A 25,426-nucleotide genomic window follows, 5' to 3' on the forward strand; every position below is an offset into this window, starting at 1 on the left:
GAAATTTCTTCCCTACTAGATATTCTAGTCAGCTGTATGTGGTATTATTGCAATGTGGAAGCATTTAGGGGCAATACAAATCTGCAGCCCCAGTGGCCTAATGGATAAGGCACTGGTTTCCTAAGCCAGGGATTGTGGGTTCAAGTCCCATCTGGGGTGACAAACTTTATGAGCCGTTCAGCAAGGCCCATGACCACCCAAAATGCTCCAGGGCTCATGGATGGATGGATGACTGACCCTGTGCCTCAACCCCAATCTTCACTCCTGCCTGTACATACACTAGATGGACAAAAGTATTGAGACACACTTCTCAATCATTGAATGTGTTTCATTCAGACCCAGTGCCACAGGTGTATAAAATCAAGCACCAAGCCATGCAGTTCACAAACATTTGTGAAAGAATGGCTTGTTCTGAAGAGTTCAGTGGATTCAAGCGTCATAGTATTATAGGATGTCACCTTTGCTATACAGTATGTCAGTTTGTGAAATTTCTTCCCTACTAGATATTCTAGTCAGCTGTATGTGGTATTATTGCAATGTGGAAGCATTTAGGGGCAATACAAATCTGCAACCCCAGTGGCCTAATGGATAAGGCACTGGCCTCCTAAGCCAGGGATTGTGGGGTCAAGTCCCATCTGGGGTGACAAACTTTATGAGCCCTTCAGCAAGGTCCATAACCACCCAAAATGCTCCAGGGCTCATGGATGGATAGATGACTGACCCTGTGCCTCAACCCCAATCTTCACTCCTGCCTGTACATTCACTAGATGGACAAAAGTATTGAGACACACTTCTCAATCATTGAATGTGTTTCATTCCAACCCAGTGCCACAGGTATATAAAATCAAGCACCAAGCCATGCATTTTACAAACATTTGTGAAAGAACAGGTCATTCTGTAGAGCTCAGTGGATTCAAGTGTGGTACTGTCACAGGATGTCACCTTTGCTATATGTCATTTTGTGAAATTTCTTCCTTACTAGATATTCTAGTCAGCTGTATGTGGTATTATTGCAAAGTGGAAGCATTTAGGGGCAATCTGATTGTGTATTGTGTAGGATTGTGTATGACCTGCTAAACTCTACTTTAAAATTCATTCACCACCAGCTTTAAACTGTCTTAAATTGCCCATGTGCTTTACTCAGGAGTAGGTGTGTTTTTTATATAGATTGTAAGGCATTGAGTAACGAGAGACTGGATCATCGTGACGGATCCAGTTATGCTGTTAAGTGAAACCGTCTAATCTGGAAATTAAGGAAACAATCGTTAAGAACTAAAATACCGGCTGATTAAAAACACCTGTCTAGGGTAAAGCCAACCCATAAATAAGGCGAAATAAATTACTATCGCCCTCATATCGCCGGCGCTCCTAACGATACTCCGGACAGACGAGGCACCGGCGGTAGTGGCTGCGTTAAATACGTGGTGGAGCTGTGATCATTTAAAATAATTGAACTTGTAATTATATTGTGATAAATTAGGTCTTATCGAAAATTACAGAACGTCATTACAAGGTAGATGACATGCATGTTAAAGGCTCCGATGTTAATTGATTTGTTTTTTTTGAATAACGAAATTCAATTTTATTTGTATAGCGCATTTTCACAATATTGCATTGTCTGAAAGCCCTTTACATTATCCCAACTGATTAAATCAATAACCCCCTTTTAACAAACACGACCCCGTGTTTCGCTATCTGCATTTAAACTACTTCCACAGCATTATGCATAATTGTGCCGCTGTACTTTGGTATGATCGCTCCGCTTTTTTCTGAATTTCCTTACGAGTTTGAACATGTTAAAAAATTGACAGTCAAGTATCTGGGTGGTGCCTTGGGCAGCTTCAGTCTGTCCTGTTGCTTGCTGGCAGGACGCTAAGCTTTAGGTTTAAAGGGCCGTCTTGCTAACCTTAGACTTTACGGGCTGCTTGGCAGAAATACGCCTTTTGGAGTCGAAATGCACTTACTGCTCGCCCGTCTGCAAATAAAGGAGTCAGACACGCAGTGTGACTCTTAATTCACGCTTTCAAGCAGGATGTCTTGCCATGACTGAAATGCTTTTGGGAGGCCTTGGGGAGTTACATTAAATAGTGGCAGCTTTGTGTTAAAGCTCCGCGTTTCCCTTTCTAAAGCGTGTTACGGAGTGGCGTCGGGTTTCCTGTTATTTCGCGGCGTTCGGACCTCGCTGTGAAGGTACCGCTATAATGGAGCTTTTTACTATGGTGAAACTTTACCGCCGCTTTGTAACCCTGGTAACGAGATTTAGACGTACGTTTACATGCGGTTATAAAGTGCGGCGATTCTGAATGTGTGTTTTGTGCATTTGTTGGACCGCTTTCACTGCCGGATCGGATGTTTGTCCTGCGGCGGGACTGGGCGATAAAAGCTGGATGTGGGTGATTGTTTTTCGGGCTTTGCAGCGTTTTGCCAGCCGATGGCCGAAGCTAGGGTGGAAGAGGATGAGGAAGAGCTGAAGGAGCAGAGGGAAGCTGGCATGACACACAGCCAGCGGCAATCAAACCCAGATTCAGGTAAAGAGGAAAGGAGAAAATCCGTTTCGGAACCAGAAGTGCTCAGTCCGGATACTGAGCTCCCGTCGACACTTTCTTCTTATATGTTGTGTTAATTTGCTCTCCCTACACGGTTTTATGTAACTACATCAAGCCCCCTTTTGACGCATTTTCCCAGATTTACCTCCAAAGTCGCCTGCTTAGTCAGCCCAGTGATTCGGCTCTTTAATTCCCGCATATCGCGCAGCTCTGAACCTTACAGATGCTGTTTTGTGATGGTACGTGTCGTTTGCAATTATGCAGCTTTTATTCGTCTTTTAAAATAAGTCATTTAGGGCGCCTGCAATAATACAGAATTGTCTTTGGACTGTGATTTGACAGTCTGCATGTTTTTAGTTTTAGTAAAGTGCATTCTCGCATTATCTCAGTTTTTAACCTATGTAGCCTACTAAAAATGTGCTGGTGATGACCATATAGAATTGTGTGTATTTCATGCACAAAGGAAATTTCAATAAGTTCATATTAAAAAGCGGGCTCGATCGTGATGACTACTCTATGAGCCTATTAACTGGGAAGTCAGTGGAAATGTTTTAATGTCTCCATTTTTTTTTTTGCAAAAATATGATCAGTTGCACTCAAACCATTAATTGTGGTATGTTAAGCAGAGTTGGGTGTTCTTCATGAATAATTTCAAATAAATTTTTTTTTAAGTCTAATGCATTTTTGAGGCACAATCAGACATCAGATGATACCATAATTAACGTGGCAGATGACCCAACTCAGATGCTTCTCTGCTAAAAACATGAGTGGCGTTCTGGTTTTAAAAGGCTAACCACAAGTTCAGAGCATTTCAGGAAAATTACTGCTCATGACAGCTTAAAGGCTCCCGTCTGGAGATGGCCGGACAGGTGCTGTAACCCAAGACGGGCCGTCCCGAGTAGAATCGGAGCGGATGGTGTCTGTTATGGACCGGCTGCGCTTTTGTGGTTTTATGCCCGACTTGGCGTCTTTCGGCTGAGTGCTAAGGCATCTGCGGTCGCACTGTCCTGTCAAATTTAATGTCCCGTCGTGAGAAGTCCTGCTGGCAACGTGAGTGTTCCTATGGGTCAATACTGATAACCGCTATGTAGCGTTACCGTGCTTATTCGCTGCAAAGCTAGTGTGTGTGTGTGTGTGTGTGTGGGTTAGGAGGTCATTAAAGAAAATAGTGGTTGGATTTTATTGCGGAAGTTTGTTAAATGCTTTTTGGAAAAGCGAGATGGGTGACGAAGCAGCAGTTCAGCTACAGGGTGATACTATTGCTAAAAAGTGAAAGCTGGCAGTGTCTAGCTTTCAGTGTTTATGTACATTTACGCATGATGACGTCAGTGACCGCCGTCCCCCACAGTTATAATTTAAGGTGATATTTTTCTGGAAGGCTGGCTGTCTGTTTCTGTGTTCGTTTCTGTGAAGTATGATCAAAACTCATGTCTGTTTTGAACTTAAAGCTCTGAGTCACCTTCAGTTTAATCTTGTGTAGGCCTGGTGTATCATGCCTAGACGAGCGTTAAGCTGTCGTCTGGCGATGGAGGGGATCACGCCTGGTCTGACCTGTCTTGTTGATTCTTCAGTCCCATATCCATCGTTGTGTTCTGGGAAATGTTTCGCGAATTGCTGCAACGCGTTACCTTATGTACGTGTCTCTGTTTTGGAAATGCAGAAAATAATGTTGGAAAAAATAGAGGAGGAGGAGACCCAACATGCTTCTTGGCTTGTCTGACACACAAAGGGTCGAGTGTTTTAAGCTGTCAGCTTGTAAACCCTGCGTGCCCTAGAAGAACAGAGAACGTCTGCGGGCTGCCTGTATGCTGCGATCCTGCTTTCTGCAGACGCTGGAGCAGACTAAGGAAGGGGGATAAGGTGGCCTTTTTGCCTGCCAGATTCAACACCATCGTGGTGCCAGCGCTGGAGCCCTGGTAACAGCCTCGTCATTACAGTGCCAGCTCGCTCTGTTGGGGGGGGGGGAGAGCTCTGTCTTGCGGGGGTGATCTGAGCGTAATGCTTAGCTCTGTGCCCTGAGGGCCGTCCTCGCCCGCTGTCCCCATCAGCAGGCCCGGTTCAGCATGGATATTTCCAAAACTTGTTTTGCTTCCGTCGCATCGTGACTTCCGAATTCCTGCAGCCTTGGCCAGCACTCTGCGTTTCTGAGATTTGTCACGTGATGTGCGATTTATGGTCGCTGTTTGCCTCTCGCTGAGCCCGTAAAGCTCTGTTTTGTACGCTCTGCTTTCCCGTGTCTCTCTGCGACTGTCTATCCTGGTTATTTTTAGGCACACTATGAAAATAAGAGCAAAGACCAAAAACCGAAGTTTAGCTTCGGCTAAGCTGTGATAATGTGCAGGTCGGTCCCCGCCCTGCATGAGGGGAGCACGTGGTCTCGCAGGCGGCTTGTTTCTGCCAGCTGCACCGGCCACTGCGACTACGGCACTGCTGCCAGCTGCTGCAGAGTCGCAGCAGTGCCAGATATGCGGATGCAGCTGTTTGATGCCCCCCCCCCCCGAGCCTCACTTTCAGCTCTCACTTTCTTCAGATGGGTGATTCCATTCTGTTTGGGGGGTGGACCTGCCTGTTGTCCCACCCCACAGAGCTACTCTCATTGTGTATTAGGAAGTACTTTGAACTTTAGGCTCCCTCCCAGGATGGGGCGTGCTTCGGGCCGTCGTCACTGGAAAGCCCCCCCCCTCCCCCCCCTTCGCAGGATTTAATGAGCGGTTCCCTTGCACTCACAGGTTACCAGCTACCCCCCAGCAAAGGTACTCCCATAATACTTTGCAGCCTTTTAGCCCATGCTGTCCCTCCATCTTTTTGATTGGATATTTCCCCTTGTGCCAAAGTATATTATCTTTGGGCCGAGGAGAAGGACTCCACGTTCTCATGGTCCGTCCGTTTTATTTACCTCGAAATGGCAGCGGTGTTTGTTTGTTTGGGATCCAGTTTGCCGGCAAGCATTTCTTTGTTGGTATACTATGAACAAAACATCTTAACATTTGAAAGGTACTCAACACTTTTCAAAAAGAAACGTGACAAATCTGAAGAAGTGTGAGCTTTCCGGAGCTTTCCGGGTGGCACAAAGTGGGCCTTTCAGGCGCCGGCCTGGTGGTGTGTCGGGCAAGCAAGCGGCAAATGACAGCTGTGTGTCTCAGTCCAGTGACTCCTGAACCAGTCACTGAGGACTGAGTTCAGACACACTGCTGTAGAGGAGTAAATGCAATAGGCTCAGCCGCGAGGGGTGGGGGGATGTAAGGTCTCCATTTGCAAAGTCCACTTTGCTGATGAACAGGTCTGTATGTTCACACAGAAGCTGGCGTCTGTCATCACAGTTTCCACTGTAACTGGCAGTTCCCTCGCTGGGCGCTGCGTGTTTCCTGCTCTCCCTTATTCAGCCAGGGCAGTATGAGGATGGGCCTGGCCCTTGGGGGAGTGGGCGGTCTCCTCTCACAGAATCCATGGTCCATGGCAGCTCTCTCTCTCTCCGCAGATCGTTCTGGGAGACACAAGCCGGATCAGCACCATCCCAGGTGAGACCTCAATGATTCCTACTTGGCCTGCGTTGAAGTTCTGATGCTGCTGATGTAGTGACTGCTGTCAATGTATATAAAAGCAGGACAATAGCCTGGTCCGGTGTGAGCGGGGGTTTATAGAACTGTACCGGAACGGCATGAGCGGACGTTCATAGAACCGGAATGCTGGGCCAGAACGGCGTGAGCGGACGTTCATAGAACCGGAATGCTGGGCCAGAACGGCGTGAGCGGACGTTTAGAGCATCGGAACTGTAGCCCGGTACAGTGTGAGCGGGCGTTTATAGAACCGGAACGCTGGGCCGGAACGGCATGAGCGGACATTTATAGAACTGCAATGCTAGACGGAAACGGTGTTGAAGGTGATCTCTCCTCTAGGCCCCGTGCCTCTGAACTGGTATGAAAACTGGATGCATGTTAAGTGCCACCAGTAGTCCTCATGTTGGTACTCTCTGCTCCAGGTCCATTTGGACTCTGTGGGTTCTGTTCTGGTGTTTGACCTCTGGTCCGGCCGTGTTTACTGGCAGTTTGGCCCACATTTCTCGCCGCAGAGTGATGACCCAGGCAAGCTGGGGGAGGGGCAGGGAGATGGTGCTGCTGTTTTCCAGATGTTGCACATCTGGGCTGGTAACGAGGCACCGCGGGCTGTGGATGTTTCCTGTGAGTGACACAGCAGACTTGGGAGCCCTGAACTGGGAGGCATCTGCCCCCCACAGCCCAGCCAGGAAGCCGTTCTCGCCACCTCAGCCCTCCCCCACCAGCCACAAACTTGCCATTTTGACTGGACGGCACCGTTGTCACTCGAGAGCCCCCTGGGATTTTTTTTTTCTCCTGGTTTCGATTTTTTCAAATTTTAGGAAGCTGCTTTTACGGGAGGAGGGGTCTCGCTTTTGCAGTCCTGCCGCAGCGTACAGACAGCCATCGGGATGGAGACTCTGCTCTGCTGTGAGCTGCGGAAATCCCCCCCCTGGTCGCTCTCCCTCTCCACCTCGCGCACTCTCTCTCCCCTCCTCCCCCCCCCTCACTCGCTCTCTGTCTCTGTGCTCTGAAAGTTGGATTTTTTTTTTTTTTTTTTTGATGGCCCAGGTTGGTGGCTGCCTTGCCTGAGCTCCGCTGTCGAGAGGTGGGGGGGTCATTAAAGTTAGTGCAGCTCTTTATCTTAGAAAAAGACACTTCTGGAATCGACATCTTTGTCTTTTGGTGGTTTGGTGCTGGACATCGTCGCTTGCTCTTTGGATCTTCACAGCCATGTAAGTCATATAAGCAAGTATAACTAGCTATGTCACCCACTTTTATCTGCGTTTGTTTCACTCAGAGCATTTAAAATAAGCTACAGAACTGCCTCGCTGTTTTAAAATGTGCTGAATGCTAAAGAATATAGTTTGTCGCAGGTAAAAAACAAAAGTGCTGCGTCTCCCTTGGTCCAGAAGAAATTATTGCAAAATACATTCTTTGCAAAGGCTGTAATACATAATTATTTCCATCTGCTTTGGATGTTTTTCTCTTCATGAAAGACGTATGCTCAGTAAAAGTTTTTATATTTTGGGGTGATTTGGGGTGACATTTAATATATTATTGTACATTTTTTTAAACTGATACTGAGCTGCAGGCCAGTTGGGGGTGGTTTTCTGTAGAAATGCTTTAACGATGCGGGATTGGTGATGTGCGTGACGTTCCTGTGCCCCCCCGACGTCATGCAAACGTGTTTCTGATTGTGGATGTGGAAAAAGGCTCTAAAACGCTGTGCTGTTTCACATTGGCACACGTCTTTGAGGGAGGGGGGAAAGAAACAGCGTTTCGGTTATAAAAACGGAGTCAGGCTGTTAAAATGAGCAATGCTGTAGCTGCAGACACAGATATTACACATTTGCCGAAGGCCGTGTACTACAAAGAGGCCATGTCATTGAGGCCGGGGGTCCGGGGGGGCCTGGCGTCCTGGCGTCCTGCTTCCCGTGGTCTGCCGGGGCTCGGCCCAGGTTGACGTGGAGACATTTCATCAGCGTCACGAAGGAGCGGCGCCTCCTCGACCCTGGAAAATGGGCGGTGAGCGTGCGGCTCTGACCTCACCCTGTTCCTCCTTTCAGCTCCGGTCCGCTCTCATCCCTGCGGGCTGCCATCAAGAGGAGTGAGCATTTCCACGTCTCATTTATACTGTCAAACTTTCCGCTTTTGTAAAATACACTGTGATGTTACTGCCCCATTCATCTGTACCTCGCTCATTTTCCATACTCATTTTCTGCAAGTGGTACAGGCTGGTTTTAGAGCTTATTTGCTGTGTGAAGTGGCCAGTTACTTGTTTTGTAAGCTATCACTGAATATTGTAAATAGTCACACGATTTGTAAGACAAAGCTAACTACGTTTAATCGGCTCCTGCGGCCACTTAAGTTGCTCCGTTCAGCTGCCCGCATGCCTCGTGCTGTCGCCACACAGCCCAACACGGCACTTTCTGCTTTATCCAGCAACCTCCGCCAGGGCGAATCCCCACAGTGACACTACAAGAGACAGAAGGTGAGTCTTTTTATTAATATCTGACTATACATTTGTTCTTATTTTGTGATAAGAAAACATTCTGTGTTCAAATATCTAGATCACTTAATTTTAATCAAAATATCAAACCAAAATAGAGCTTCTGAGAAGCCGGGGGGGTCCTGTGTTCCAGGCCGGAGATCACCATCCTGTCTGCCGAGCCCCTTGCCAGGAACTCCTGGTTTTTGGGGGCCCACGGGGGCTTTCTGCCGGCCCCTCCTCCAGCCCCGCCTGTCTGGAGTGCCGGGGTCACTGCAGCCAGCCAGGTAGGAGCAGTAGATGGCCCAGTTCTTAAAGGCGAGGTTTTGTGACCCAGAAGGTCGCTGGGTCCAGTCCCAGCTGTATGAATGTGTAAAATGGATAGAGTTCTGCTGTCTGTCTCAGGCCCACTGTCTTGGGGGGACAACTTGGGAACTTGGCCTGGGTTGGGGGGGGTGTTCAGTAATTTTGTCCTGGGCCTTGTTGTGGGGGGGGGGGTAATTTTGTCCTGAGCCTGAGAATTACATGTGAGGAGCCTGGTCTATGCCTGTGCACATCTTCCTATCCCTGGAGGCCACGCTTAAAGCTGCTTGCTGCTGCCTGCAGGCTCCGCCGTCCTACGACCAGGTGATTAAGGAGAAGACGCAGGAGCGGGTCCAACCGCCTGATGCCCACAGCCGACACGGGACGTCCACCATCGCCACACAGACCGAACTGCCATCGGTGGCTGTCACTCCATACCCAGAATCCAATGTGATGTCAGTCAGTCCCCCTCCGGTCCAGCTGTCCAAGTGTAAGTGGCGGGCGTCCTGCCGGTCGGCCCCGGGTCTGGGGGAGCGTCCTGTCGGGGGCGGGTGGTCCCGGGTGCAGGCCTTTGTTTCTGGCTCATTGCCTCCAAATGTGCCACTTTACACGTTTTACTGATGCTCTGCTTTGCTTGCAGTAAGAAAACCCCCCAGACCGCCAAGACCTTTGCTCCCAGCCCATCTGCTGCCCGAGCCGAGCAGAGCCGCAGACATCCCTGCCACTTCTCAAGGAGAGACATCTGATGAACATTCTGACCCTGACACCCACAGAGCAGAAGCTTTAGACTGCCTCCTTGATTTCAGCTGCAAACCCTGGGCAGACGCCTGTGCAGTGGAAGCAGACGGCTCTGAGCTATGCCTGATCTCTTTGGACCCTCTCCTTGACCCCAGTGGGCCTCTTCTTTCCGATTCCTCGGCAGACTGCCCTGCTAAGGAAGAAGCCAGGTGTCCAGTGCCACGGCCTCGCTTGCGGCAGCCAGTCGCCAAACAGGTCAAAGTTCAGACTCTTGTCAGACTGAAAGATGATGGGGAAAATGCTCCGCTGATCCTTAAAAGTGGGGAGGATTCCACCAGTAAGTATTTCCAAGAACTTTTAGAAATCTTCAGTCCGGAAGAGCAGAGTTTCCCGAGCGCTTCCTGTGAGCAGGACAAAGAAAGTGAACCAGACATGAGTGCCTTGCGTGCGAAGATCCAGGCCTTCGAGAAGCAGAGTGACGGCAGCAGTGTGTTTACCGAGTGTAAGAAACCAGAGCCGCGGCCTCGCATCCAGCAGCCCAAACCGCCAGCGGTGGCCCCTAAACCATCTCTCGCCCCCAAGCCACCCAGCCAGAAGTGCGGGGATGGTAGCTTGTCAGCAGGATCTCCAGCTTTAACGGACAGTGGGGAGTCGTCTCCTCCGAGCTCTGGGCCAAAGCCCCCGGTCCCTGGTGCGTCCGCCACCGACCCGAAGCTGCAGGACACACCGGTGTCACAGTCTGAGAGGCGCCCATCTCGCCCTCCAGTGGCCCCCAGGTCCAGAAGCTGCACAGCCCAAAGAAAAGCAGGCAACACTGAGAGCCAAGAAGCGTCCTCTCCGGACCTGATAAACTTTGACCCCCCGTCCGGCAGCTCTCAGCCCCCGCCCCCCAGCCCTGACGACAAGCACGCAGGAAGTGCCCGTGAGTGGAAGCCCTTTCGTTCCTTTATGCTCTTTCGTGCGGTTTCTCTGCTGGCTGGTTGACGTTTCTCAAGGTTCCTGTTTTCACGTAGCTGTGAGGCAGGACGTGAGTCGGCCCGCCGTTCCCAGGAAGCCCTCATCCATCAGGATTCCCAGGAGACGTGAGTAACGCTGCCTGTGACCTGTACCGCATGCGACGTACACACCTTATGCCCGCCCGCCTGGCTGGACGTAACCGCGGTGTCTTCCCCACATCCCTCAGCGTCGGAAGGCGAGTCCGCAGAGAGCCCCCCGCCTCTTCCAGCAGAGAGGCCAGTCAGTGGTCCCACCCATGCCGTGTCCCAAAAGCCAAGTGCCGCCAGCAAAGCCCAGGCCACACCTCGAGCACCAGTAAGATTCCATTGGTTGCCCTGAACTCCCATAATGCAGCTGGGGCTTCAGGGCCCATGTCTGTACTTGTCCTTTTTGACGTATCGAGAAGGCAGCAGTGCCTTTCTCAGCAAACATAGTGCTCATTGACATGGGTATTATTTTTTGCCACATCTTTGTGTGTTTTTGTATGCGTACCGTTATATTAGATGACGTTTGTTGTGTTTTAGTTCTTTATTTAGCCACTCCGTGACCACAGTGTTTCTGTTGAGTCAGTCACTTAATCATAAGTGTCATCAATGCACATCGAGGCGACACAACAGGCAAACAAAGCACATGTATCTCTTCTCAAGATATTTTGCCCGCTTTTCAGGACAAAGCGGAGTCCCCAGGTGGCCCCCTGACTGAGAAATCCGCCCCCCCTCGGTGAGTGCTCAGCCGGTCCTCACTGGGGGAACCCGGGACCGAAGCTAACGGTGTTCAGGATTGTACATTGACCTCAACACCTGAACACTTGGCTTTCTCACTGACTTCATGGTTTATAACAATCCTTCCAGAGCTTATATAAAGTTCTGCAATATATCATGATTTCTGGCTCTTGATGAGTATTATGATAAAAACGAGCGTAATGTGGATGTGAGCAGCATTTTAGCGGCTGTTAGCATGGCTTGATTTAAAATGACTCTGTCCTACAAGAGAACCATGCTGGTCCTTTAAATCCAAGGATGCAGCACATCTGTTCTTTATACTTGCATGCTATGGGCCTGAGGCATCAGCCGAAGGTTATTTGGGGATTTAGGGGGCAAAGTCCAGAAAGTGGTGTAGACGTCCTGAAGACTGCCTCTGGTGTCCAAACTCCTCCCCCCCGAACACAGTCCCGCTGGAGTGAAAGTGCCGCCGCCTCGCCCCCCCTCAGCCAAAGGTGTCCCCATCAGGCCGCCGCCCCCCCGGCCCGGCCTCTGCCGCTCCTCCTCTGAGGGGGAAGCCAAGCAGGCACGAGGCCAGGGCTCTCAGAAGAAGGGCCCCGCCCTGCCCCCCCGGCCGAGCCCCGGGCCCCCGCTCCCCGGAAGGCAGGGGGTAGGCAGCTGTTACCGTGTCTCCGCTTAACCTCGCTGCTCCTCTCTAAACCCCTTTATCGTGACGGGTGAAAGGATGACAGGACTTTTCTGTGTCTCCTGAAGAAAGATGAGGTTTTGATACATTTCGAGCCAGACAACGCTATTAGTGCTGAGTGCAAGTCGGCAGACAGCACAGCTAAGGAAGCTCCGCCCCCCGTGAAGAGTGTCGCCGCCCCTGTGGCCTCCAGCAGGCCAGGCGTGCAGGTAATGGCTGCTGGCTGATGTGTCCTGCTCACAGTACGGCCCTTTTCCCATGGGCACAGCCTCTGTGCCTGGGATCGGAAGGTCGCAGTTCGAGCCCCAGCCTCGGCAGGATAGTCACATGTCTGTGGGCCTTGCAGCAAGGCCCTTAACCCCGAGCTCCAGGGATATCGCAGGCTGGCTGACCCTGTGCTGTGCCCCCCAAGCTTGCTCTCACCTCTGTGTCTCATAAAGAACAGCAGGCGGTAGTCAAAGGGATTAATATAATAATTATAATTGGTACTTTATTTCTTTATGCCTACCCTAACTTGTTCTCTGTAGGTGAAGCTGGCCGCGAAGGGCAGCCAATCACAGGCACAGAGGTGAAGCTGGCCGCGAAGGGCAGCCAATCACAGGCACAGAGGTGAAGCTGGCCGCGAAGGGCAGCCAATCACAGGCACAGAGGTGAAGCTGGCCGCGAAGGGCAGCCAATCACAGGCACAGAGGTGAAGCTGGCCGCGAAGGGCAGCCAATCACAGGCACAGAGGTGAAGCTGGCCGCGAAGGGCAGCCAATCACAGGCACAGAGGTGAAGCTGGCCGCGAAGGGCAGCCAATCACAGGCACAGAGGTGAAGCTGGCCGCGAAGGGCAGCCAATCACAGGCACAGAGGCTTAGCCCACTGAGCGTTACGCTGCACCCCAGTATCACTATTGTGTTCTGTTATACTTTTATATATTTTTGAATAGTGTCTCATTTCAGTATCCAGAGAGTCAAAATTCACTTGAGACTGTGGATTTTATTCCTTACGTGGTTGTCAGTCGCTTCTTGCAGTGGGTCAGCTGCTCCTGCAGTTCGCCTGCTAGCTCTGAAGCCGTAGACCTGTGTGTCATTCTTGTGATGATGGTCCTGCATTCAGGTTCCTGAACCGGGACACGTTCAGGAAGCCGGACCTGGTCTGCAGGTGGAGGTGCTGCACGATTTCTCACCAGGTAAGTGACGTTAGCGTTTGTCCTAAGACTCTCAGGTATCAATTAGTTAACCATTTGAAAGCTAATTGTAAGAGATGATCTGTCTGGTCCTCTGAATCATTAATGGCAGTTTTGTGTAATCATCAAAGTCCTGTCTCTCTAGGTAGATAGATCCTGCATGGTGTGCAGCACTCAGCCTGCTGCTCCAACCCTAGTTATCATGACGTATTCCTGTCAGCAGGTCCTGGGGAACTTGCCCTAAAGATAGGTGATGCGGTTTCCAACGTGGAGAAGGTGGACAGCGACTGGTACCGTGGAACTTGTGGGGGTCTTTCTGGCATTTTCCCTGTCAATCACGTTAGAGTGCTGGTGAGTCACAACACTGCGATAAATGTGGCAACCTGGGAATTGTGGTTTTCGGTGGACTTAAAGTTGGGGTCTCTCTCTCTCTCTTTGTGTCTGTCTTCTCCATTAGTCATGTCTCCCAGCTCCATCCAGTGGAACTACTGCAACGCAAACAGTGAGGTGAGCTTACAAATGAAAGCTTACATGCTCAAGTGTGCTCTTCTGAAATGTACTCTGTACTGAAATGTAGACTGTTTCAGGTCCTCTCGTGACTCTTAATGAGTTTTATATCATGATTATGGTTTCATGGTCAGAATCGCAGTTCAGAGGTGTTGAGGGTGTTTGAAGGTGCTGGACTTGATGACCGGCTTCATTCTGATTTGTTCGGCTCTGTCATCCAGTGGCCCGAGGTGTGTTGCACGGTTTGGCTTTGAAGGGAAGCACAGTGATGAGCTGTCTCTGTGTGAGGGTGATGTCATCAGGCTGAAGGAGTTTGTGGACCAGCAATGGGCCCGTGGAGACCTCAATGGCCACGTGGGCATTTTCCCCCTCAACTTTGTGGAAATTGTGGAAGACCTTCCAGATGCAGCACTGCAGCCGGGTGGACAGACTAAGCCAGGTAGGAGACATCATGCCAAAAGGACCTTGTATGAAAACATACAATTCTATGCTGACATATTAGCCCATCAAAGAAAACTGATTTTGATTTTGTTTGTCAAAGTGTCATGTTTTTAAAAACCTTTCATGTCAGCAAGTGTTGCAGTTACCACCCATGTGTTTGTGGACACTTGCACATCACAGTGCAGCAGCAGAATTTGACTCTTGAAACCTTGATTGTGATGTGTGCAGCCGCTGATGTCTGTCTTGATTGATTGCTTCCATAGACACGAGTTCATTGCTCAGGAACAAGGACGTCGCTGACCCCAATCAGGTAATGCTCACGGTGTCACCTCAGCTGCCGTGGTACTGAGTCAGGGCCCCCCCCCCGTCCCACTGCCACAGCATGTTTGGATTGGGATGTGCAGGCGGGTCAAAGGTGAAAGCTGTGCATGCGACCATGCATCTCCAGTGGCCATGTTTATGGGCTGTTTCAGTAAAGATAAATGAAAGCGTGAATTAAACGCATATTACGAGTGATACAGGCAGGGCCAGGCCAAGGCGTAACTGAGCAAAATGGCTGCTCAGGACCCTGGGCCAGCCCATGACATTGGTACCCCTGACTGCTTTTTAGCAAATCGCTTAAAGAGTGACCACAGCAGGGTTCTGTGGTTCTGTTTTGCTCCACTTGCCTGCAACTTGCACCATTTATGGTCCCAGGCGGGACCTGCTGGGACAGAGTGGGCCGTGGCCCTCTATAGCTTCACCGGCCAGACGGACGAAGACCTGCCCTTCCAGCAGGGTGAACACATCCTGATCACGCGACACGTCGACGCCGACTGGTGCTGTGGGCGGCTCAATGACAAGGAAGGCCTGTTCCCGAAGGCGTTTGTCCAGATCCGTACAGGTGAGCGCCTCCGTACAGAATCTTGGGGAACTGACCACAAAATCAGGGCTCCTCTGGGTCTTTAAAGAGACTAAAATCCAATAATCCAAATTTTAGGGATTAAAATGTCATAAGTACTATTGTGACTGGACTATGAAGTCAGGGTCACTTGTATAAAATTGCATTAACTAAAATCTTGTTAAATTACATTGATACACTGTAACAAAACAAAAAAAACGAAACCGCTAACCGCAGCTTTGTAGCCAGGTCAGGTGTTACGGGAGCACAGAGCTGGTGTCCTGGTGTGTAATTTAAATCAGTTCCTTTTTAGGTTTTTAGTTGACGACTAATATTGGGTTTTTTTTCTACAGGTTAAGTGTGGGATGTACACGTTTGAATTCATTGCCTGTTGAAACAAAAGCTTTTAACCTAAAACTGATCTCAGGAGGCCAGAGGTGGAATTACAGCATTTCCTGAAGTGAGGTGACCTCAAGCTTTAAACTGGAGGGGGTACATTCATGCTGACCAAAAATGTAGCTCTGGTTTCAAGAAAAACTGGAAGCAGTTATAGGATTTTTAATTGTTTTAAATGGACTTTCTTTTGATGTTTGTGCGATACCATGCTGATGTTTTAGGATACTTGTATTGACATTGAATGTTAACAGGTTTTACTCGCCCTGTTACAAAGTTGCATTTGCCCATTTTCCATGCTGTTTCAGCATTACCAAAATGCCTACCAGTATACTGCCACCTGGTGGATCAACACAGTAAAGAACTTTGTCAAACCATACCGGCCTTGTTGTTTAATGCGTGGCACCTTATACATCTATTGCGCCTCCCGGGGTTCCATTCTAAAATTCCAAATTTTTAGAAGGGGTGACCTGTAGAAGTTGGGGGGGGGGTTGTCAGCGCCCCCCTGGCTGTGACGAGACACCAGTGCTTCTGCCTGCCGTTTACAAACACTGGCGAGTTGTCAGCTAATGTTGAATGACTGCACACATTAGACATCTTGTTTCCGTTCACATTTGGGATAGTTAGCCAATCAGTTATGGCATGTGGGGTGACAACGTGCATTTCCCCAGTGTGAGTGTAATAAATCGCGCCCCCCACAAACACACCACCACTCCTAGGTTTGGGATGAGACTCTTCATATGGGTGTAAGAACCCTGACATCTATATTGAAGTTCTGTACTTCTCATATTTGCCGAAATTCAGCGCCCGGGGAGCAGTATCTCGCTGGTCGGGGATTAGAACCTGCAATCTTTCAATCACGAGTGTGCTTCCCTAACCATTAAGCCACCACTGCTCACAGAAGAAGTCGGACTGGATGGCTAACAACCAGCTTTCAGACTAAGAGCAAGTTATGAAACTTATCCTGATCATTCAGTTACAGCCCCAGGAAAATGCCCCCCCCCCCCCCCACACACAACGCACGGAAACAATGTTTCAGGTTGACATGCTTTATTGATCGCTTGCCTACTGGAGCTCAGACAGTCTCCTGGACAGGGGGCTCGTAGCCGTCGGCTCTCTCCACCTTGGCACCGGTGTCGTCTCCGGTGGTCTTGCTCGTGCTGCTACTTGCCCCTTCGCCATGTAGCTCCATCAGTTTGCCCACTGCAAACCAACATTCCATTCAATACACCTCCGATTACAGAACACTCAGAAAATACCACTCGGCAATGGCTGACCGTCAGCATGAACACGAAGGTGCAAGGTCAGACTAGTGATAAATAAGATCACATACAATGGTTGGTCAGTGAACCAGTGCTTGCCAAGACCAGCTAAGTGAACTCACATTCAAATTTGGGTCTCTTCAGCATCTTGACCTTCTTGACAAAGACGTCATGCAGAGGGTAGATGGACTGACAGGCCTTCTCAATGTCTTTGCCAACACTGTCCGGGATCCTGCAAAACCAAGCAGAGGTCTACGTCACTCACAGCAGTGGCTGGATTAGGTAAACACCAGTAGTCATCAAGGTGACATTTCACGTCAGCCTGCACCAAGTCCGACATCTTTCCACATTACAACAACCAGACAAAAAATGCCAAGATGCAAAGCGAGCAAACGAGGCACCTACAGCTTGTTGACGACTTCCTTCAGGTCATTGGTCTGCACCTCACGGGTCATGATCTCCACCATCTTCTTGCGAATCTGACGCACTTGCTGGTGCTGAGCATAGGAGGTTTTCCTAATCTGGTTGGTGCGTTTCTTGGTGAAGCCGACGCAGAAAAGGCGGAGGAGGTAGCCGTCGGTGGTCTTCACGTCGACGTGTGCTTCAATCATGGTCTACAACAAGAGTGGGTGTTTTGGAAACATTTTAGCACAGGCTGACCAAGCACAATTCATAACATTACACATTTAAAGAACTTAACAAGCAGACTTTACTATCCAAAGCATGAAAGCTTGAATTACTCCTTAACTGGGAACATCAGAAGATCTCATTACAGTAATCACATGTTCATTTGGGACCGAAACTTATCATACGCTCCCAGGTGAAGAGGTTTAAAAAGCCACTGAACGTAGGCTGAGAATCCAGCAAGAGCTGCCATTAAATCCCAAGCAAGCTGGCTCTCACACAGCTATGCAAATTGCAAAGTCATCAGTTACCCGTCACTGAAAGCACCCAGCATGGTAGGAAAGTGAGAACCCACCTGCCATTTCTTAACCATGGAGCACATCTTATCGCGAGTGAGGTCCATTCCGTGGAAGTTGGTCAGACAGTTCTTGCCCTGGACGTCCTCTGTGATCAGCTTAAACTTGCGGAAGGCCACCTCGTCGTTCTGCAGGTCCGCTAGGCTCACCTCAAACACGCGGCCCTTCAGACCGTCTGAGGCGATTTCTGGCCAAGGAAAGAGAGAGAGAGAGTGTTAATCTTCCTGACACGCCGCAGGTTAGCATTCTGCACTCAGCGCCTATACTGGAAACATCAGAAGATCTCAAAGTAATCACTGTGTTCATTTGGGACCGAAACTGTTGTAATCACGTGTTCCCAGGGCATTCATCAGTGACATCTCAATACAGCACAGGGTGTACAGTAACCAGTCTCTAGATACAGCTGAGCTCTGGGTAGAAAAACACAAACATACTAGTTCCCTGTGTCCTGGTGACCAGAGTCTTTCCCAGGTTGCGGATGTTGAACATGGCTGGTGCCTTGACATCATACCAGTCCTTCTTGGAGAAAGGGTCGACACTGAATGGGGGGGAAAGTGTAACAGTTACATTGAATGTCCGGAATTAAGAGTTATAAACCAAGTCTCACAAGTTACACACGTAATACAAGGAACAAGACTTTGTAAACTTGGTTTTGAAAATGTGTCAAACTATTGTTTATGTCAGCTGACGGATATTCATATAATTACACCAAACCTTAATCACACTATTCAGCAGTAACTAGTTTTCTCCGAACAAGCAGCAGACTAGATCAGGGCTATTCAATTCAGGCCCTCGATTCCAAATCCAGGCCTTGTTCAGTTCTCCCAGGTAGTTCGTTTAATAATTACTGATTTTGATTGGTCAGAGGCTTCACACCTGGCTCACAGGTGAAGGAAGGCTGGAAAATCAGCAGGGCACGGCCCTTGAGGACCGTGAGTTGAATAGCCCTGGACTAGATCAACTACATCAGTAACCAATACTCGCTTCCTGAGCGCCAAAAAAGTAAAGATCCGATTACGGTCTAAGATTACAGATTTACCGAAGTAATGACATATATTGCTTTTAAAAATATGGCGAAGCCGCAGCGAACAGTTAAAGCTATGAATGAAGGGGCAAAATGAAGGCCCACACACAACCAGGCTGGCCCTCAGCGCAGTGAACAGTCAGCAGCCACGGGCCAATGTAACGCTAAATCCTGCGTCAGTTTGGGTTCCAAGCAGGCAAACAGACTATAAACAGATTCTGCTCAAGACTTACAGTGTCGGTAGCCATTTGTACAGAGTATGTGCCGGCGACCGCACGGGAGGGGGCAAGATAATCTAACGAGTATCAACACCATCCTTTATCCGAAAAACCGGCGGAAAGGGCAGAAGACAAAGAAAGCATAGTCTCTTCCCCAGGCTTAAAATCTGACAACTTACATCTTCTTCTTGGCACCTTTCTTGCCGCCTTTAGTCAGTCTCTTATTCTTGCCGACCGCCATGGTGGCCTTTAGGAAGCGGAAAAGGAAGAGGAATCGTCGTATCGCGAGATTTGTGTTTCAACCGAGAAGTGCTGAAGTCTCGCGAGCTCACAGTAACGGCGCCACTTTGCGGCCGGTGATGTAGGGTGCAGCTTTAGGGGGTGTGTCTGTATAAGTACAGTATGTTTATTTAATGTATCCGAAATCACTCATCTATTGAACACTTTACTTGAGTGAAATATCTATTCGATTATGCATAATTTTGTCGTGAAAAAAAATGTATATTTAAAATTATTAGTGAATTTCTGCCTGAAGTAGATAACGAATGTTTTTGTCACCAGGTTATAACAATCCGTAACCCTCAGTTACCCCAGCAAATGATAATATTGATAACCGTAGCGACACCGCTCTTATCCATGTTTTACCTTAAGTTTGACTTAATGTATGTGAAAGAAAGATTAGGGCACGTGTGTGAAATACTTCAATTAATTTATATGGCCGATACATTCGCTGACTGCCGTCCATTACATGGAAACAAAAAAAAACACACATTTGCGCAATGGCATATTTCTCCCTGATAAAAACCAGCTGGGAAATGAAAATGGGGTTATCTCTGAGCGCTGAAGTAGACATTGCGTGCACAAGAAGGCATGATGGTGAAAGATTGGACGCAAAAGCTGGCGCGCCAGAACTAAGCGATAAGATCAAGCTTATGGTCATAGGAGATCTTTACTGGCACGTCTGCTGAAGACTCAGTCAACAGTTTTGTAACGAATTTCAACAGCTGCATCAGGTAATAATAATAAAATAACACTGAATGCCACAAAGTGAAGAGGAAATGACTCTCCAAGCAATAACACCATAAACACTGAATATCTGTCTTGCATTCGGCCTCATCCGACCAGGATCGCTAATGCGCGCCATCGATTCGGTGCTGAGAGTGTGACACATGCACGAGCCCGGGATACCCGGGAGCAGCAGATGCGTGAAGGAGACGTCAGCTCTGACCTGCTAGGCGTCCTACCGCCAGAAGTGGGCGCGCTACTCCTTGCCGGGAGAAGTAGGATGAACCTGTCAGCTGCCCTTAGTGTGCTGTGGCTGCCGCACGATATACAGACACGCTGTCCGGAGTGTCGCTTTCTGATCACTGAAACAGCCCTGTCCTGTATAAGTGCTTACGGAAGATGCGTTATGTCAATGTAATTTACCTATTTGGACAATTTTTTATTTTTATTTTTTTGTTAAAGGGTTTTAATAGCATGATGTATGCACTATTTTGTTTTATTCTTCAATACTGGGACACCGTAGTTTACATGAAGACCTATGTTTGGCTTGGAAATAATGCTTTATTTTAAAGTGTCTTAGTTTGGAAAAAATAGAAATGTATTGTTAATTATTATTATTATTATTATTATTATTATTATTATTATTATTATTATTATTCTGGCAAATCCACAGAGGGTACCTATAGGGTTCCCCCCAAGCTGGACCAGCCGTCTGGCAAACCGGGCATTTTCCCGGCGGCAAGATGGGTATGTGGGCCGGCAGAAGGTATCGTAGTTGACATCCCCGCTTTAGGTAAAATGTATCATAGGAGACCCCTCCCCCCGCAAAAGTTACCGAGAGGGATCTCAAAGTTCAGGGCCGATTTATAATGTCACCCCAGCCCTGGGTACACCTGTCACCCTCCCCCGGCCGGTGCCGGCTCAGTGCGCAGGCGCCACCCTTCATGGGACCCTGTCTAGAGCAGGATGTGAAGCGGGTGGGAGCTGCTATTAAGCGTGGTTTAAATGGGGTTTTTTGCTAGTTCGGCAGCAAAACAGTAAACTGCATGTGGTCTTTTCTTGTTAGTAAAACACCAGCAAATTACGTCTCAACATTGTTTTATTTTGTTATTATTAGGTATAAACTTTTGCGCGCACTGTATGCGTGCGCCCATGCGTTCGCAGTGACGGATCTTTTCATCTGCTTTCATTATGAGAGGGATGCTGCAGTGGCGGTCCAACAGAAGTGCTCTTACTGGAGAAGAAAAAATACATAGTTTTATTGTTTGACGACTTTTACTGGGAAAAGAATTACATAGAAACCCGAAAGCGTCTCCCTTTGGTTTTTTTTTTTGGCTTTTCCCATTTTTGGGCTACTTTTTTTTAAGTCGCGATATCTTCGGGAATTTGTCATTCGCTACATTTATACTGTCGGCCTGTTAATAGCCCTTAAAAGTTCTGGTTGTATTAAATTGCATAAGTAACCGAGAAACGCATATACTTTTTGAGTGATTCGGATATTTAGTGTCCCCATTTCGGACAGCTCCCTCCAAGGTCCTTCTGCCGGTTTCTGTCATATTTGCAGCCGCTAAGCATGGCGATGGCCGGCCGGCAGCCTCCGACGGGGGGCCAGATGGAGCCGCTCCAAGAAGCGGGGGCTTTGTGCTCCAGCTCCCGAGTCGCAAACCGAGGAATCAGGATGAAATTTGCTGTCTTGCATAGTTTGGTGGAAGATGGACAGGTTTCTAAAAGGGACATTGTGGAAACTGTCCTTAATCTGGTAAGACGTACTTTTTAACTCTTACATGCGACACTTAAATTTCTTGCCAGCTGTTTAAGTTCTACATTCTATGTTACGGACCATTTATTTAATATATGTATAATATGTTAAGTTTCAATCAGCCATGAGTGTTATGAATCAATGAGTGCTCTGCGCTTAATTAAATGGCTAATTAGTGTTAAATCTTGATCTGGGAAGTCTGTTTGACGCCACCGAAACAAACTGCAGTTGAATAGTCTTTTAATGTTTCAGATACCAGACTAAATTAGTTTAATTAATCATATAAGGCACAAAATCAGATTACCAATTTGATGACAAAAGTTTGGTGAACGCGAAGCGCGGATCACGTGACCACGCATGCGCCTTTTGTGGGGCTAGGGTTAGTAACTGAATGAGTCAACAACGGTGTTGCATAAACTGTGCATGCATTCTGGTGTTTCACCGGTAAAATGAAAATGGCATCTGCGTTGTGGAATTATTTCATGCATGGTGTTTCATTAGATGCATTGATGTCCTGTTTTGAGAGCCACCTGTTACATGCATTTCTAGCGAGAGGAAGCAGGCAGGGTCAGACAGTAACTGGAGGCAGGGGAGGGGAGGTAGTCTCCTGTTTTTCACGTTCTCGTGGTCCCAGTCATACCTGTGCTGTCCTCCACACTGGCACTGTCGCTGTGCTGTCCTCCACACTGGCACTGTCGCTGTGCTGTCCTCCACACTGGCACTGTCGCTGTGCTGTCCTCCACACTGGCACTGTCGCTGTGCGGTCCTCCACACTGGCACTGTCGCTGTGCTGTCCTCCACACTGGCAATGTCGCTGTGCTGTCCTCCACACTGGCACTGTCGCTGTGCTGTCCTCCACACTGGCACTGTCGCTGTGTGGCCCTCCACACTGGCACTGTCGCTGTGTGGCCCTCCACACTGGCACTGTCGCTGTGTGGCCCTCCACACTGGCACGGTCGCTGTGTGGCCCTCCACACTGGCACGGTCGCTGTGTGGCCCTCCACACTGGCACTGTCGCTGTGTGGTCCTCCACACTGGCACGGTCGCTGTGTGGTCCTCCACACTGGCACTGTCGCTGTGTGGCCCTCCACACTGGCACTGTCGCTGTGTGGCCCTCCACACTGGCACTGTCGCTGTGTGGCCCTCCACACTGGCACGGTCGCTGTGTGGTCCTCCACACTGGCACTGTCGCTGTGTGGCCCTACACACTGGCACTGTCGCTGTGTGGTCCTACACACTGGCACGGTCGCTGTGTGGTCCTACACACTGGCACTGTCGCTGTGTGGTCCTACACACTGGCACGGTCGCTGTGTGGTCCTCCACACTGGCACGGTCGCTGTGTGGTCCTCCACACTGGCACTGTCGCTGTGTGGTCCTACACACTGGCACTGTCGCTGTGTGGTCCTCCACACTGGCACTGTCGCTGTGTGGTCCTCCACACTGGCACTGTCGCTGGGTAATCCACACCAGAACGTCTCTGCCTACCGAGGAGGGTGGACTGGGGGATTTTTAGGTTTCAGTCCCAGGAACAGAGCACTTTGTAGGAGACTCATTTTGAAGGTTTAGGTGTCTTTGGAACATTCCGATTCTTGTGTTTCATAACAATATTTGTGATATTTAGAAGTAGGTAGCATTACACTAAACACCTAAGTAATTCTGTACAGGGTTTATGTTCAACATGTTACATAGTTTTACACCATGAACCTGTTCTGAGTAAGCAGGGATGGATGGAGGGGTGATTGGAGGGAGGGATGGATGGAGGGATGATGGAGTGATGCATGGTTTATTTAAACCCTAATGTCTTGAAATATGCAGTCCAGTAAATGAGATGAATAAGTGTGTTTAACCTAAAACAGATTTTAAAAATCGATTTCCGATATCAGCGTTTTTCAGCCATTGGACGTCACCGGGGTTAGCTGTGGTCTCTGGCCTGAGCATATGAAGGACGGCAGTGTGTCAGATATTTAGATTCAGTCTTTAAAAGCCCAGTTGCATGGTGCTCAGCTCATTGCTCGCAAACAGCAGAGAGTCACTCTGTACTGGGGAATCTGAATCGTGGCTGATTTGCTCTCTGGGTCACTGTGCCGCCTGTGTTAATGGGGGAGGGGGATATTTACCAGGGCTGTGCCTTGAGTTGTAGGTGTACGGAAGTTTTTCAATGGCACCAAGCAGGAGCTTCCGCTCGGCTCTTTATGGCTCTGGTGTTGTGGGTCTGGCCTCACTGAAGCTCTGGGTCCATTCGCGGCACACACTCTGCAGCCTGTATCCGGAACCGAGCGCCGCTGGGCCTGGACCCTGAACCGAGCACCGCTGGGCCTGGACTCTGAACCGACCACCGCTGGGCCTGGACTCTGAACCGGTCATCGCTGGGCCTGGACTCTGAACCGGCCATCGCTGGGCCTGGATCCTGAACCGGCCGCCACTGGGCCTGGACCCCGCGTTCCTAACTCTCTCTGGAGGCTGATGGCAGGCATTTGGGTGTCTGTCTTCTGCTCAGCTTTTACTGGGAGGCTTTTTAGCAGGAGGGGATCAGATGATGCTTCTGCAGGATTGAGTGTCCTTCTGTCTGCAGGATTTACAGCTGCTTTTTTGTAATAATCATCTTTCCTGATTCATCAAGGAGGTTCTGACTTGTTTTCAGGAGGGACCACTGGGGTTGCTGGTTTGAATCCCACCTGTGCTCTGTGCATAAGTTTGCATGCTCTTTTGTATTTGCATTGGTTTCTAAGTTTCTTCTCAAGTTCCAGGTTCAAGTTTTTATTTGCCACATGCACAGCGATTCCCTGTTGAACTGCGTAGTGAGATATGTTCTCACAGTCCAAAAGTCCAAACTCACTTAGTTTAGGTGAAATGGAATCAAGATTATCCTTAGCATATGTGTGCAAGCTTCGGATGATGGATGTGGGTGTCCCCTGTCACATGCCATATGATGGACTGGCATCCCGTCAAAGGTGTCCCCTGTCCCTTGTGTGACACAGTGCAGAGAGCATCCCCATGCGGAGAGACTCGAGCTGTTTCGTCTGAGCCGGGCGTAGTGCCAAGGATTGCCATCAAAGCCATGATGCACACCCGGTGTGTCTACCTCTACCGCCAGCTCTGAGGTCATTGCGAGATTCTCCGTGCACAGAGACTCACTCAGAAAGGGGCCACGCCTCAAGCTGCGGGACCAGGGTGCCACTTTGTGCTGAAGGTTGGACATGACGAGCCACATTCCATCAGCGGGGAGGGAGAGCGTGTCAGCAGCACATAGATTTCAGGTCTCATATCAGTGGTGGTACTTTGACTATTTTTGGTGCTCGCTCCTTATGCTGCAGAGGTGCTGCATGGGACAGCAATGCACCCCTTTCCCCGTCCTCATGGTAAAATCTCTGCCTGAGCTTCTCTCTCTCTTAATGTATTTTTAAGAGTATTAAACCGTCAGTAGCTAACATGACGATCACCTGACGACGCCATTTTGAAAAATTTGTAATGGTGCCATGTGAGCCCCAAAGCAGGCATTTCTCTCTGATGTGCTAGGGGGCGCTGTGCTGGCAAGGCGCCATACAGAGGGCCGCTGGGGTGTTACTATTAAACCGCCTTGCCCAAGCGGCTGTCGCTGTGGATGAAGTCAGTGTGTCACCTAGCAGCAGATGTGGTGTGTGTTTTAGCAGGTCTTCAGCAGCAGTAGAAGCACTTAAGACCACAACAACAATCTGATCTTTCTATGGTGTCAGGATGGTATGGATCTGAAAGCTTCCCAAGCAGAGTGGATTGGTGTTTTTGTCGTCGGCT

At 49.2% G+C, this 25,426-nt stretch overlaps 3 protein-coding genes and 3 non-coding genes across 11 annotated transcripts in view; 4 read left to right on the plus strand and 2 right to left on the minus strand.

Annotated features, from left to right (window-relative positions):
• The window catches only part of LOC111852105 (uncharacterized), a 42,603-nt gene extending 26,817 nt beyond the window's left edge, over positions 1 to 15,786 (plus strand). The window contains exons 1-20 of one of the 6 annotated variants that reach the window (XM_023827643.2): positions 1,832 to 2,190; positions 2,418 to 2,528; positions 6,025 to 6,064; positions 8,149 to 8,189; positions 8,525 to 8,573; positions 8,725 to 8,857; positions 9,177 to 9,363; positions 9,514 to 10,533; positions 10,607 to 10,693; positions 10,795 to 10,922; positions 11,275 to 11,327; positions 11,777 to 11,978; positions 12,083 to 12,223; positions 13,117 to 13,189; positions 13,407 to 13,537; positions 13,644 to 13,693; positions 13,915 to 14,132; positions 14,398 to 14,444; positions 14,831 to 15,017; positions 15,368 to 15,786. In XM_023827643.2, coding sequence (XP_023683411.2) covers positions 2,432 to 2,528; positions 6,025 to 6,064; positions 8,149 to 8,189; positions 8,525 to 8,573; positions 8,725 to 8,857; positions 9,177 to 9,363; positions 9,514 to 10,533; positions 10,607 to 10,693; positions 10,795 to 10,922; positions 11,275 to 11,327; positions 11,777 to 11,978; positions 12,083 to 12,223; positions 13,117 to 13,189; positions 13,407 to 13,537; positions 13,644 to 13,693; positions 13,915 to 14,132; positions 14,398 to 14,444; positions 14,831 to 15,017; positions 15,368 to 15,372 — 2,889 coding nt within the window. In that variant the 5' untranslated portion in view covers positions 1,832 to 2,190; positions 2,418 to 2,431 and the 3' untranslated portion in view covers positions 15,373 to 15,786. Of the gene's footprint in view, positions 1 to 1,831; positions 2,191 to 2,417; positions 2,529 to 5,929; positions 6,065 to 8,148; positions 8,190 to 8,524; positions 8,574 to 8,724; positions 8,858 to 9,176; positions 9,364 to 9,513; positions 10,534 to 10,606; positions 10,694 to 10,794; positions 10,923 to 11,274; positions 11,328 to 11,776; positions 11,979 to 12,082; positions 12,224 to 13,116; positions 13,190 to 13,406; positions 13,538 to 13,643; positions 13,694 to 13,914; positions 14,133 to 14,397; positions 14,445 to 14,830; positions 15,018 to 15,367 lie in introns of those variants that run through there. The other 5 variants (XM_072697828.1, XM_072697826.1, XM_072697827.1 and 2 more) reach the window with 5 other exon arrangements.
• trnar-ccu (transfer RNA arginine (anticodon CCU)) lies at positions 87 to 159 on the plus strand. The gene has a single exon. It is a non-coding gene; the product is annotated as a tRNA-Arg (tRNA).
• trnar-ccu (transfer RNA arginine (anticodon CCU)) lies at positions 571 to 643 on the plus strand. The gene has a single exon. It is a non-coding gene; the product is annotated as a tRNA-Arg (tRNA).
• Positions 15,787 to 16,440: 654 nt separating the features above from the next.
• On the minus strand, positions 16,441 to 19,220 carry LOC111852108 (small ribosomal subunit protein eS1). Its single transcript, XM_023827653.2, has 6 exons — positions 19,071 to 19,220; positions 18,084 to 18,187; positions 17,649 to 17,836; positions 17,075 to 17,283; positions 16,792 to 16,901; positions 16,441 to 16,610 (listed from the first exon to the last, which is right to left on the minus strand). Exons 1-6 carry the CDS (start codon positions 19,130 to 19,132, stop codon positions 16,483 to 16,485), a joined length of 801 nt encoding a protein of 266 aa, XP_023683421.1. The 5' UTR covers positions 19,133 to 19,220; the 3' UTR covers positions 16,441 to 16,482.
• LOC111852143 (small nucleolar RNA SNORD73) lies at positions 17,920 to 17,985 on the minus strand. Its single transcript, XR_002840168.1, has one exon. It is a non-coding gene; the product is annotated as a small nucleolar RNA SNORD73 (small nucleolar RNA).
• A 1,439-nt stretch (positions 19,221 to 20,659) lies between the features above and the next one.
• Positions 20,660 to 25,426, plus strand: part of LOC111852102 (lipopolysaccharide-responsive and beige-like anchor protein) — a 108,568-nt gene continuing 103,801 nt past the window's right edge. Inside the window, exon 1 of the mRNA XM_072697829.1 lies at positions 20,660 to 21,655. Coding sequence (XP_072553930.1) covers positions 21,470 to 21,655 — 186 coding nt within the window. The 5' untranslated portion in view covers positions 20,660 to 21,469. The remainder of the gene's footprint in view (positions 21,656 to 25,426) is intronic.

The sequence above is a fragment of the Paramormyrops kingsleyae genome, chromosome 12, assembly GCF_048594095.1.
Source record: "Paramormyrops kingsleyae isolate MSU_618 chromosome 12, PKINGS_0.4, whole genome shotgun sequence".
NCBI lineage: Eukaryota > Metazoa > Chordata > Actinopteri > Osteoglossiformes > Mormyridae > Paramormyrops > Paramormyrops kingsleyae.

What these genes read in the sequence shown, in the direction of transcription:
- LOC111852108 (XM_023827653.2), bottom strand. Translation starts at nt 19,132, where the DNA reads ATGGCGGTCGGCAAGAATAAGAGACTGACTAAAGGCGGCAAGAAAGGT. An exon ending in CACCAGGACACAGGGAACTA is followed by an intron (nt 17,837 to 18,083) that starts GTATGTTTGTGT and finishes TTCCTTGGCCAG; the next exon opens with AAATCGCCTCAGACGGTCTG. An exon ending in CCATGGTTAAGAAATGGCAG is followed by an intron (nt 17,284 to 17,648) that starts GTGGGTTCTCAC and finishes CTCTTGTTGTAG; the next exon opens with ACCATGATTGAAGCACACGT.